The sequence below is a fragment of the Cervus elaphus genome, chromosome 30 (assembly GCF_910594005.1).
Source record: "Cervus elaphus chromosome 30, mCerEla1.1, whole genome shotgun sequence".
Lineage (NCBI taxonomy): Eukaryota > Metazoa > Chordata > Mammalia > Artiodactyla > Cervidae > Cervus > Cervus elaphus.
Window position 1 is genome coordinate 84,506,865 of NC_057844.1, and position 11,369 is coordinate 84,518,233.

Consider the following 11,369-nt stretch of genomic DNA (forward strand, 5'->3'; position numbering starts at 1 on the left):
AAAGAGCCGGACACGGCTGAGCGGCTGAACTGAACTGAACTGCGTGCCGTCCACAGGCAAGCCGGGTCCTCCAGGGCTCTCAGCTTCACCAGGCCTGGCTCACCCCAGAGCCTCGGGGCCTCAGCCTTGCGGGACCCAGTTCTGCAGAGACTGGCTGGGCAGCGGGGTGGGCGTCGTGCAGGCAGGGGCTGGGGGCGGGGTCCGCAGGCTGCTTCCGGCCTGCAGGCCTCTGTGTGACGTCACGGGGCCTGTGTGACGTCACAGCCGGCGGGCGGGCCTGCCCTGGCCGGGAGCCGTGGCTGGTGGGGAGCTGGCCGGTCCCTCGCTTGGTCCGAGCGCTGTTGTGCACGTGAGGCGCGTGGCCGCGGCTCGGCCAGGACATGCCTGCCAGGTGGGGCCGGGCTCCCGCCGGCCGCCCCCGTCCCCGCGCTGGCCGCGCCGGGGGCCCCGCGCTGACCCGCTCTCTCCCCAGGTCCCCGTGACCCCGCGGTCCTCCTTCAGCTGCTACAATGAGATATGCGCCTGAGTTCAAGAAGTCCCCCTCGCACCTCCTGAAGAAGTTCGCAGGTGACTGGCCAGGCTGCAGGGGCGGCGGGCGTCCCCGACGACGGGGGACATGCGGTCGGCGAGGGGCCCTGAGGGCCAGGCCTTTGCAACCTTGCCCGCGCCTCCCCCCCTCTCTCCATCGAGTGACCCGTCCAGGGGCCCCTCGGAGGACTCGCCCCAGCGTGTCCAGGGACCCGGGAACCCGGACTCAGCGCCGGGAGGGCGGGGTGCTCCTGAGCCGGAGGGCGGGGCTGCGGGTCTAGGTGGGGCCAGAGAGGCTCCCAAGGCAGGAAGGCCGCAGCGCCGGTGGGCCCGGGGCCCCATCCCCGAGCCCTCGCTTCACCGCCGTGGAGACTGGGCATAAAGGAGACCCCTAAGATGGCTTACAGGTGGTTTCCCAGGGATGTCCCGAGGGGCCTTCTCCCCGCAGGAGGCTCTCTGCCTGGGACCCGGGTACCCTGATACTCTCCTGAACCTAGGCTGTCCGGGGATCCTGTCCCCCCATCTGTCTGGGGAGCCGGCCCCCCAACCTGGGTCTGTCTGGGTAGGCAGACCCTCGCCCTCCCCCCGCCCCCCATCTGTCTGGGGAACCTGACCCGCACCTTCTGTCTGGGGAGCCTGCCCCCACCCCAGATCTTTCTGGGGAGCCTGCCCTCCCCTGTCTGGGGAGCCTGCCCCCCAGAGTCTTTCTGGGGAGCCCTGGCGCAGGCCTGCAAGACGTGAGCGGCTCTTACATCCGAGGCACACGTCGTGTTCTGGACTCATTCTAAGCCTGGGTTTCACCTCTGGGAACCAGGATGCAGGCCTCCCGACTGCAGGAGCCAGACAGGCAGAGGGTGGGGAGGGGACCAGTGGGGCCGCTGTGGCCCCTGAGGGCCCCGCCCACCCATGCAGCCCACAGACCCGGGCCCTGAGCTGTCCTCCATGGACGTCTGAATTCTGAAATGACCCATGGCATCATCGTTTTCACGCACCCTTTGCTTAAACGTGCTTTGGTAACACTTCCTGCCCCAGCTCCCGGGCGCCCACGGTGTCAGGCTTCCGTTTCCGGGTCTCTCTGTGGAGCAAGGAGCCTGGCGAGCTCTTGCCGAGATGCGTTAGTTGCTTGGTCACCGGAGGACCCTGCGTTATCCTGTGTAATTAACTTGACACTAATTCGTTCAGAAATCGCATCTTTCCAGTGGGACTCTCGGAGTGAGGCCTGTGTGACGCACTGCGCGTCCCTGCCCCACAGTCCTCTGAGTTGGCAGGGCCGCGGCCGCGGGGTGACGCCCTCCGTGTGTCTGCCTTGCAGTGTGCGACATCCCTCTGTACGACATATGTGACTACAACGTCAGCCGGGATCGCTGCAAGGAGCTCGGCTGCTGCTTCTATAAAGGCATCTGCTACGAGAAGGCCCTGCCCAGTGAGTACGCGGCCGGGCGGCAGGGCCGGCAGAGCCCGGTGGGCCTGGGACGGCTCCCCTCACCCGGGTCCCCCTTGTTGGATGGGCCTCCTTCCACGTCCTCTGCCACGTCGCCCTGCTCGGGGTGGCCCGGAAAAGAGGCCTTGGGGGGGCTGGCTGTGGGCCTTCTGCTGCCGGGGGACATTCACTGCCCAGCGGGCCTGCACACTATTGGAGAGGCTTTGAGCTCCGTCCATCCCAGGGGCGTAGAAGGCTGAGCTGGCGCTGCCAGGTCCGCAGAAAGAGCCGGCTCGGGCTGGAGCCCTTGCACCGCGCGCAAGGATGCCCCAACCCCGCAGGGGCCGCCGTCAGGGGTCGGAATAGGATGTCAACCTGGCACTGAGTTCTGCTTCCCATCCTGAGCCTGGGGACGAACCTGGGGTCGGGGTAGGACTGGCAGGGACACCGGGAGGGCGGGGGCTCGAGCCGCGGAGTGGCCACACCCCCAGGTCAGGCAGCACAGGGGCACCCAGGGAAGCAGAACTCGGGGGCGGCCTGAAGCGGAGTGGGGGGTGGGGAGGAGGAGGCGAGCCACAACGCCTGGCCCACAAGGGCCGCTCCGACAGTGCTTCCTGGATTTCCTGCCTCTGGGCTCATCTGGATTAGTGTCTCCAAGCCCTCAAGCTCCACTTGGTCGTAGATGCATTTTCCTGGCCTGTATGCCTTCCTTTTGGAAACTGGCGAGAGGGCTTGAGGACGTTGGGGAGGGGCGCATGGTCTCGGGAACGGGCAGTCTGCAGGAGGCCTCACCGGACGCAGGAAAGAGCCCCTGGCGCTGGCCGCGGACACTCAACAGCTGGGATGCTTTGGGAAATGTGTCCCGGGCCCCCGTCCCTGCCCCCACCCCACCCTCACCCCCCAGGGGGCATGCTGCGTGCTGTGGCCCTCCAAGTCTCCTCTGTGGCCCCAGGGGTCTCAGCCCCCCACCCCCAAGACCTGCCTTCTTGTTCCTGGAGCTGGGAAGTCAGACACACTGCCCTGGGGGGCAGCCGATCCCACTCAAAACGTCACTCCAGTGCCTTCAAGAAAGTGATGTTCTGGGCAAAACAGTTCAAGAAGCTAAAGCATCAGCGAGATCTGGGTTCAGCCAAATGGGGAGCAGTGCCTTCCCGTGGGGTGAAGATTTGGTATTTAGGGGAAAAGAGGAGTCAGTTTGGTTCAAAAAGAGGCAGAAAAGAGGCTGTACATTTAGGACACTCCATTGGAAAAGACCCTGATGCTGGGAAAGATTGGAGGAGGGAGGAGAAGGGGCGACAGAGGCTGAGACGGTTGGACGGCATCACCGACGCGGTGGACATGAGTGAGCTAGAGCAAGCTCCGGGAGTTGGTGATGGACAGGGAGGCCTGGCGTGCTGCAGTCCACGGGGCCGACGGAGTTGGACACGGCTGGGCGGCTGAACTGCAGCAGTGGCGTCCCCCAGATCTCTGAGGTTGATGTTTCCTGACTCTTTCTCTCTGACACTCGGACAGCATGCTCTCGGTGGCCTTGGCTTTGGCTTTGCTGATTCTTTTCTTCTGTGGCTCAAATCGACCAGTTTGCTCCTCTGGTGAGGCTTTCATTTCCAGGATTATACTTTCAACTTCAGAATTTCTATTTGGTTCCTTTTTTAATTAAATAATTTCTATCTTTTTATGGGTGAGATATCGTTCTCATGCTCTGTTCTTCAGATATGGCTTCCTTTAGTTCTCTGAACCTGTTTACAATGAAGTCTCTGCCCAGTCAGTCTAATATCTGGACTTCCTGAGGGACCATTTCTATTGATGGCCTTTCACATATCATGTACATGGCCATATTTTCTTGTCTCTTTGCATGTGTCATATCTTTTTGTTGTTGTTGAAAACCAGACATTTAAATTATGCAATGTGGCAACCCTGAAAACCAGGCTCTCCTGCATGCTAAACCTCTCGTCGTGGCGGGGTCATTGTCTAACGATGACTTTTCTGAGTGATTCTGTAGTGTCTCTTCTTCGCAGTGTGTGCTCACTGAAGGCTCTGCTTGGTCAGCCTGGCGGTCAGCTAGTGTCTGGACAGACACCTCCACAGATGCCCGGAAATAATCATCTCCCGGTCTCTGCCAAGGGCCCTGTGTGTGGGCTGGGACCCAGCGTCAGCCAGGTGTCCCCAGCTCTGCCTTAGTCTCCACTTCCTGCTTCCACAGAACCTGAAGGTCAGCCAGCAGGGTGAGCCTGGGACCGCCTCTGCCCTCCTAGGGATGCTCCGTGCCTTCCACGGGCTGTGTCACCGTCTCCACGTCTCCCTGGAGACGGTCACTCCCCAGGCTTTCTGCCTTCCTGGGCTCTGTCACCGTCTCCACGTCTCCCTGGAGACGGTCACTCCCCAGGCTTTCTGCCTTCCTGGGCTGTGTCACGGCTCTCCACGTCTCCCTGGCGACGGTCACTCCCCAGGCTTTCTGCCTTCCTGGGCTGTGTCACCGTCTCCACGTCTCCCTGACGACGGTCACTCCCCAGGCTTTCTGCCTTCCTGGGCTGTGTCACCGTCTCCACGTCTCCCTGGCGACGGTCACTCCCCAGGCTTTCTGCCTTCCACGGGCTGTGTCACGGCTCTCCACGTCTCCCTGGCGACGGTCACTCCCCAGGCTTTCTGCCTTCCTGGGCTGTGTCACCGTCTCCACGTCTCCCTGACGACGGTCACTCCCCAGGCTTTCTGCCTTCCTGGGCTGTGTCACCGTCTCCACGTCTCCCTGGCGACGGTCACTCCCCAGGGTTTCCCGAGAAGCTCTCTGATCAGCCTGTTGTTTGCCCCGAGCTGCTCTCGGCCCCTTCAGCCATTGTGATTTCAACAATTGCCTCTGTTTCCAGCTGACTGTAATTTGCTGCTTGTTGCATTTTTCATCCTTTTGTTTTCATTTTGCAGTTTTAATGGTTGGACACATGTCACTATTTAGAGAGCAGCCAGTCTAGTTCACTTCATTTCCATCATGGAGTTTTTCTTCCTAGAAGACCTTGGTGTCCTAAGCACACATGCAGCTTAGTTTTTCTGAGACGTTTACTGTGGGAAGCTCCTAAAAGCAGGAAACTTTAACATCCAAAGGGTAGTGGGTTTGCTCTTCAATCTTCCACATATAAAGATGCAAAAGACGTTAAATTCCCAGGTAAAGTCACAGGACAGGTTACTGCCGTTGTTTTTCAGCCACTCAGTCCTGTCTGACTCTTTGCGACCCCATGGACTGAAGCACACCAGGCTTCCGTGTCCTTCACCAACTCCCAGAGCTTGCTCAAACTCATGTCTGTTGAGTTGGTGATGCCATCCAACCATCTCAATCTCTGCTGTCCCCTTCTCCTCCCGCCTTCAGTCTTTCCCAGCATCAGTCAGGTCGTAGTTTTGGCCATTAATTATCCCTGTTTGCTCACATCCTAATGAAATGGAGCCCAAAGAGCATAAAGCAGTGACATGGACCATTCAAGGGTGAGTGCAGCCACTGAGAGAACAGAAACTCAAGCTGATGCTTTTTCTTCTTTCGTCTGTCCCGTCCCTGAGCATCTTCTCCTCAGAGTTTCATGGTGGGAGCTGGCCATTTGTAACTGTTTGTGTTTCAGACATCATGTGAATTAGTACCATCACTTTATGCCTATCGCTTATTTGAAAAATAAGCCTTATTCTTTTTAGCACCTAAATTATTAGTGTCCCTAAGGAACCTAGAAAAGAACAGAAACCCAGGAATTTTCTGTCCTTGAAGAGGGCTCATTGTTCCACAAGTGGGCATGTCATTTTTTGCCTGGAGGCGAGGATTGAGCCTTTTTCCATCCTTTCAGTTATAACACACGAGTCGTGTGGGCTGGGTCTTTTCTTCCGACTCCTCTCGCGTTTGTGAGCGTGGCCCATCTGTGGGCAGAGTCTTGGCAGTGAGCCCTGCACTGGGCTCTCACTGCGCCCTCAGCATTTTTCGTTTCTTTGACATTTTCTCTTTCAAGACGGTGCACAAACCTTTGTGCTGTAAGTTGTAGTGTTCCGTGACAGCATATTATGAGTTCTTTGTGCTCATAATTCCATGTTATGAAAACCTTTCACCAACTTCTTAAATTGGCTGGTTTGAAGTGCACTTTGTGTTATGGCATAATCTGTATTATTAAGAACATGAACTTGGGGAATTAGCATTAGATCTTTGAGAAGAAATGGGAATTCAGAGAGAATGACTTGCTTTCAGTCTTCAGTCTTGAGTTTAGGGTACACTATTTAACCTGTCATTTTTTTCCCCTAAGTGTTTGACTTCAGTTTCTTTGTGGGACTTGCTGAGACAATTTCAAAACTTTTGTTCAACTATCTGGGGGAGGCTTTGCCAAGATATTCTTTCAATTGCTGCTGTTTCTGAGTGATCAATCATAATATGTGTTATATGATAAATTGTACATATTGCTTGCCGCTAATAGATGCTGGCTAGAGATTGTGCGGAGAGAATCACTGAGATTCAGTCTCTGCCTTCAGGAGCTCGACCTCAAGAAAGAAAAGTACTTGCACATGTCAAGATATAGAAGATATAACCGACAATTGAAAACTAAATCACTGTCTAAATCTGTGTGTCTCTCTAACAGGGATCCACTTACATTTAGATTCTGAATTTCTTTCATAAACCAGGGCACAAATAGATTCTGAATTTCTTTCACGAGATGGGACGCAAATCACAGTAAGGAGTAGCCGCTGCTTGGAATGCAGGGATGTGTGGGCTGCCTGCTCCTAGCTGGGTGACGGTGGCTCAGTCGCTAGGTCGTGTCCGACTCTTTTGTGACCCCGCGGACTGCAGCCCACCAGGCTCCTCTGTCCCCGGGATTCTCCAGGCAAGAACACCGGAGTGTGTGTTGCCATTTCCTTCTCCAGGGGATCTTTCTGACCCAGGGGTTGAACCTGGGTCTCCTGCACGGCAGGAGGATTCTTTACCGTCTGAGCCACCGGGGGCTTCCTCTTGTCACTGACCCAATTCACTCAGACTTGGTTTCCATTCCATTCGCTCAACACTGTTTAAAGCGCATTGATGCACCGAGGTCTAGGAGCTGCCCTGTATTAGTTATCTATCACCAGGTGGTACATTTCCCAAGCCTACTGGCTTTATCAGCAACTCAGAGGCTCGGCTGAGTGGCTTGGGCTCAGGTGGCTCAGGAGCCCGCAGTCAAGACTGCGGGAGGCGGTGGTCGTCTGCGGCCAGCCCAGGGCTGGACGGGCTGCTCTGAGGCTCCCACTTCGCTGCGGGTCAGCCCTGCGTGCGCATAGACGTCTGCTTCATGTCACAGGCCGGCTCGCAGCTGTGAGACGCTCTTCCTCGGGGCCGGCGGCTGGAGCGCGAGCGGGGCCACAGCCGCGGTGACCCTGACCTTGGAGGTCGCGTCCCCCTGCAGTGCCCGGTTCAGAGGTCACTGCGGGAGCGTCCACACCGCTGCGTTCATACCAGGGGGTGAGAAACACTGGAGCAGGTTATCACAGTCCTGGAGGCGAGGAGGTGAGCCCAGGTGAACGCCTTTCCACGGCCAAGGCGTCGGGGACAGAAAGAAGCCAGCTGCCAGGATGCACCTCCAGCAAGAAGCTCCCAGCCAGTCATGGTCATGGGGCTGCGGCTGCCCCCGAGCACCGCATCCGCCCCCCGCCTGTGAACGCGCTTGTGAGAGCCGGCCGGATGCTCAGCCCCTGCTTGCCGAGCTGCGTGGCGTCACTCCCTTCCGTTTCCTGACTCGAGCCCCACATCCGGGACCCCGTGGCCCCAGGGACCCACCAGTGAGGACGCCTGATGATGCTGCCCCTGGGTCAGGGGCAGACGGCTCAGAGGGAGGAGGAAGCAAGGGGACTGAAGAGGTCATGTCACAAGTCGGGTCGGCGTTCGCCAGCTGGCCCGCTCCCTCACTTTGAGAAAGCGGGAAAGACAGTCGGCACGGAGGCCCGCGGAGCTCGCGGATGGGCCAGCCGGGGGTCAGGGCTCGAGCGCCTCGTGTGGGGCACTATGCAGCCTGCCGGCCCGCCTCGCTGCTTTACATCCTGGCCTGAGCCTCACGAGGAGAGCGGGGGGACAGAACTGGGGGCTGGTCCGAGTGCCTTCACGGAGCGGTGCCCACGCAGAGCTCCTGGGCCCAGGGGACGCGGGTCCTGCCCTTCAGTCGCCCGAGTCCCGAGCCGGCTGGCAGACAGAGGCCCAGCGTCAGTTCGTAGGGAAGGCTGGCCCCCGGCCCTGCGTGTGAGCCTGGGCACCACGAGGTACCCCGAGGTGGAGGACCCCCCCCGGAAGGCCTGGGGGTCGCCCAGCTGCCCCCTGTCTCTCGTTCCCAGGAGTGGGGAAAGGCTGAGAATTCACACCCGTGAGGGGTGCTCCTGCACCGGGACACTCGGGGGCCGTGGCTGCCCTGAGTCACCTTGAGAGGCGCTGGGCCTTCTTTTGGGGGCTCGTCCAGAGAAGGTGGGACCTGCCGGGCGCAGCGGCCGCCCCTTGCGGATATGGGAGCACTTGGTTCACGAAAGTTGCAGTCAGACCTGTGGAATTTATCACCTGAAAAACGCCTCCTAATGTCTTGGGACAACTGACCTGTGTATTGAGGGACCATTTCCAGGGAGGCCAGGGCAGGGGGCGGCCCAGGTCCCAGGAGGCTGGGTGCTGCTGACTCTGGGACAGATGGACAGAGTGTCTGGACAGATGGACGGCCCTCCCCATCACTGTCCTCAGGGGACGGTCCTTGGGGGGGCCCCCCGCTCGGGTCCATGGCCGCGTTTCTGGGGGAGGAAGGTGCAGAGGCCAGAGCCCGGGGCTGAGCCAGGCGGGGGGTGTGGAGGGCAGGCAGGCGGGGGCTGTGGCCACCGCGGGGAGGCAGGTGGCTCTGAGGAAACGCTGGCCCGCAGTGACGCCCAGGAACTTTTCCAGCTTACGTGCAGGTGTTCTCTGCTCTGATCGTGATCATCGCCGGAGCCTTTGTCATCACCATCATTTACAGGTCAGCGCTTTCCCTCCCTGAACCTCACTGTGGGACCGAGGGGACGGGAGCAGGGTGCCGTGGGCGGGCGGACCCCGCCTCGCTGCAGTGTGGGCGACGAGGAGGGCCGTCTGCGGGCACGAGCCGGTCAGGGTGCGCGCGTTCCTGCCCAGCACCCTCGGGGCCGACACCACCCTGGCTCCTGGCGTCTCAGCCTCACGGCCAGCGGGTGCCGGTCTGCAGGCCGCCGGGCCCCACCCAGTGGCTCATCCCTCGGCCTGCAGCGGCAGTGTGCTCAGGCCCGAATCTGGGTGCGTGTTAGTGGTCAGGACACGGCCGCCAGGCCCTGCAGCTGCCCGCGGTCCACAGGCAGCGCCGGGCTGCAGCCTGCACTCGGGGCCCCGGCCCCTGTCCTGTGAACGGAAGCCGGTGAGGCTGCTTGAACCACTCTGTCCAACGGCGAGGAAAAAGCCTGTTCCTCCTCCGAGTGGAGCCGGTTGGCACCTCTGTGGCCCTGCCTGGCCGTGACCGTGGGCCACGCACACGCGGCCCGCTCCCTGGTGTTTGTGGGAGCCTGGGCGCCATGCGCCCGGTGAGTCTGGAGCTCCTGTGAAAACAAAGCTGAGATGACAGAGCGTTTCTCCTTCAAACCCGCCGGCAGGGTTGTGAACACTGTGATGCTGCGGGTGCATCCCGGTGGAAGGCCGGGCGGCCCCTGGGGGTCCCCATCCTTCTCTCTCTGCCCATCAGAGTCATCCAGGAGAGCAGGAGAGGAAAGGAAGCCCCCACGGAGGCGCCTCTTTCAGCCAAGTCCAGCGTCCAGGTGGAGACGCAGCCGCCCAGCAGCGTGGGGGCGGGCTCGCAGGCCCCGAGCATGGAGGCCCCGCAGTCCCAGGAGAGCGGCGGGGAGGACGGTAAGGCGGCGGGCCGGCCGGCTTCATTGCTGCCGAGAGCGGCTCTGCTGGAGACCCTCGGCCTCCACCCCGGCCCCCGCGTGCGGCACTGGCCTGCTAGTCTGGACAGAAGCGCCATCTGTCTTCTCTGACCCGGAGGGTGGGCTTCCAAAGTGGGCTCTGCCCATGGCACATTGGCACGGCTTCTGTCCACAGCGTTCCTCCCTTTCCTGCCCCCACCCGTGCCCCCAGCTCCAGGTCTGGGCAGGTGGGGGGTGGGGGGTGCCGGGCGGTGGGCTGAGCTCCCTCGGCCGGCGGGCTCAGAGCATCGCCGCCTCCTGCAGCGCCTGCTGTCCGGGATGCGTCCCGCCCATGCTGGTTCCCAGGAAGCCTCTTGGCCTCGCAGGCGGGTGGCTTTGGCCGGAGCCCCCGGCAGGTTCAAGGAGGCATGACCACGGTGACCAGCTGTCCTGGGCCGCGGGTGGTGGGAGCCAGCGTCAGGCTCTCACCATCCCAAGGGGCAGTGAGCGGCCTGCCTGGCTGTCCTCTGGGACCTGGACACGGCCCCAGGGGGCCTGCAGGCCTGGCGCCCGCCTCCTGCGGGGGTGCTACCTGGGGGGCTGCAGAGTCTTCGGCCCCAGGACTCAGCGGACAGACCCCGGTGCAGGGGGGTGGGCAGAGACCCAGCCGCCAAACGCGTTTCTGAGTGAATCGCGTCCCTGCAGCTGCATCCACAGGCCCTGGAGGGTCTCCCCCTGGGGTGGCCGAGAGTCCCACTCAAAACCTACTTCTCTCTGTTTTATCTTAAATCCAGCGAGTCCGTTAGTGACAGAGGAGGAGGAAACAGAGGACTGAGGCGCGGGGCAGAGGCTGGGTGACGACGGGAGGAAAAGTCTGACCGTGGTGGGGCGGCCGGGGAGCGGCCGTCAAAATATTTTGTGGAGTGACCACCCGGTGAGAGGAAATAAAGGTATTTTGAAATGCTTGTGCTCCGTGTTGGGTCCCCAAAGCTTGTTTTCCTGCCTCAGGAGGGAGCAGCCCCCGAGCTGAGACCGGGCCCCAGGAGCTTGCATTCTCGACGCTCGGCTTGTTCTGACCCGGACCAGGCAGCCCCCGGTGTGGCTCACCCCACCCAGGGTGGGCTGCAGGCTTGGTACGGGGGTCACTCAGACCGCGGGGAGGTCAGGTCCAGCCCATTTTACGTGTCAGCTTGAGGGGCCGCTGGGTGTCGGGAGGCGGTCATATGTTATTCTGGATGTTTCTGGACGAGGTTGCTGGGTGGGGGGGTGGACTGAGGGGACCACAGTCCCTCCCTAGTGAGGGCGAGGGTGAAAGTGTCTCTCAGTCGTGTCCGACTCTTTGCATCCCGCGGACTGCTCCTCTGTCCGTGGGATTCTCCCGGCCTGCTCCTCTGTCCATGGGATTCTCCCGGCCAGAATACTGGAGTGGTGCCATTCCCTTCTCCAGGGCATCTTCCCGATTCAGGGATATGACCCGGGTCTCCCACATGGTGGGCAGATTCTTTCCCTGGGCGGGCCTCTGCAGTCCATCCTGAACAGAAGGAAGAAGGAATAGGCTGACCCT

At 60.7% G+C, this 11,369-nt stretch overlaps 1 protein-coding gene across 1 annotated transcript; it reads left to right on the plus strand.

Annotated features, from left to right (window-relative positions):
* The first annotated feature begins 250 nt into the window (after positions 1–250).
* TEX29 (testis expressed 29) lies at positions 251–10,770 on the plus strand. The gene is made up of 6 exons (XM_043892241.1): positions 251–391; positions 473–567; positions 1,841–1,951; positions 8,844–8,913; positions 9,643–9,806; positions 10,600–10,770. The coding sequence occupies exons 2-6, from the start codon at positions 510–512 to the stop codon at positions 10,638–10,640; spliced, it is 444 nt and encodes a 147-aa protein (XP_043748176.1). The 5' UTR covers positions 251–391; positions 473–509; the 3' UTR covers positions 10,641–10,770.
* Positions 10,771–11,369: the final 599 nt, after the last annotated feature.

What these genes read in the sequence shown, in the direction of transcription:
- TEX29 (XM_043892241.1), top strand. Translation starts at nt 510, where the DNA reads ATGAGATATGCGCCTGAGTTCAAGAAGTCCCCCTCGCACCTCCTGAAG. An exon ending in CTACGAGAAGGCCCTGCCCA is followed by an intron (nt 1,952 to 8,843) that starts GTGAGTACGCGG and finishes GAACTTTTCCAG; the next exon opens with CTTACGTGCAGGTGTTCTCT. An exon ending in GTCATCACCATCATTTACAG is followed by an intron (nt 8,914 to 9,642) that starts GTCAGCGCTTTC and finishes TCTGCCCATCAG; the next exon opens with AGTCATCCAGGAGAGCAGGA.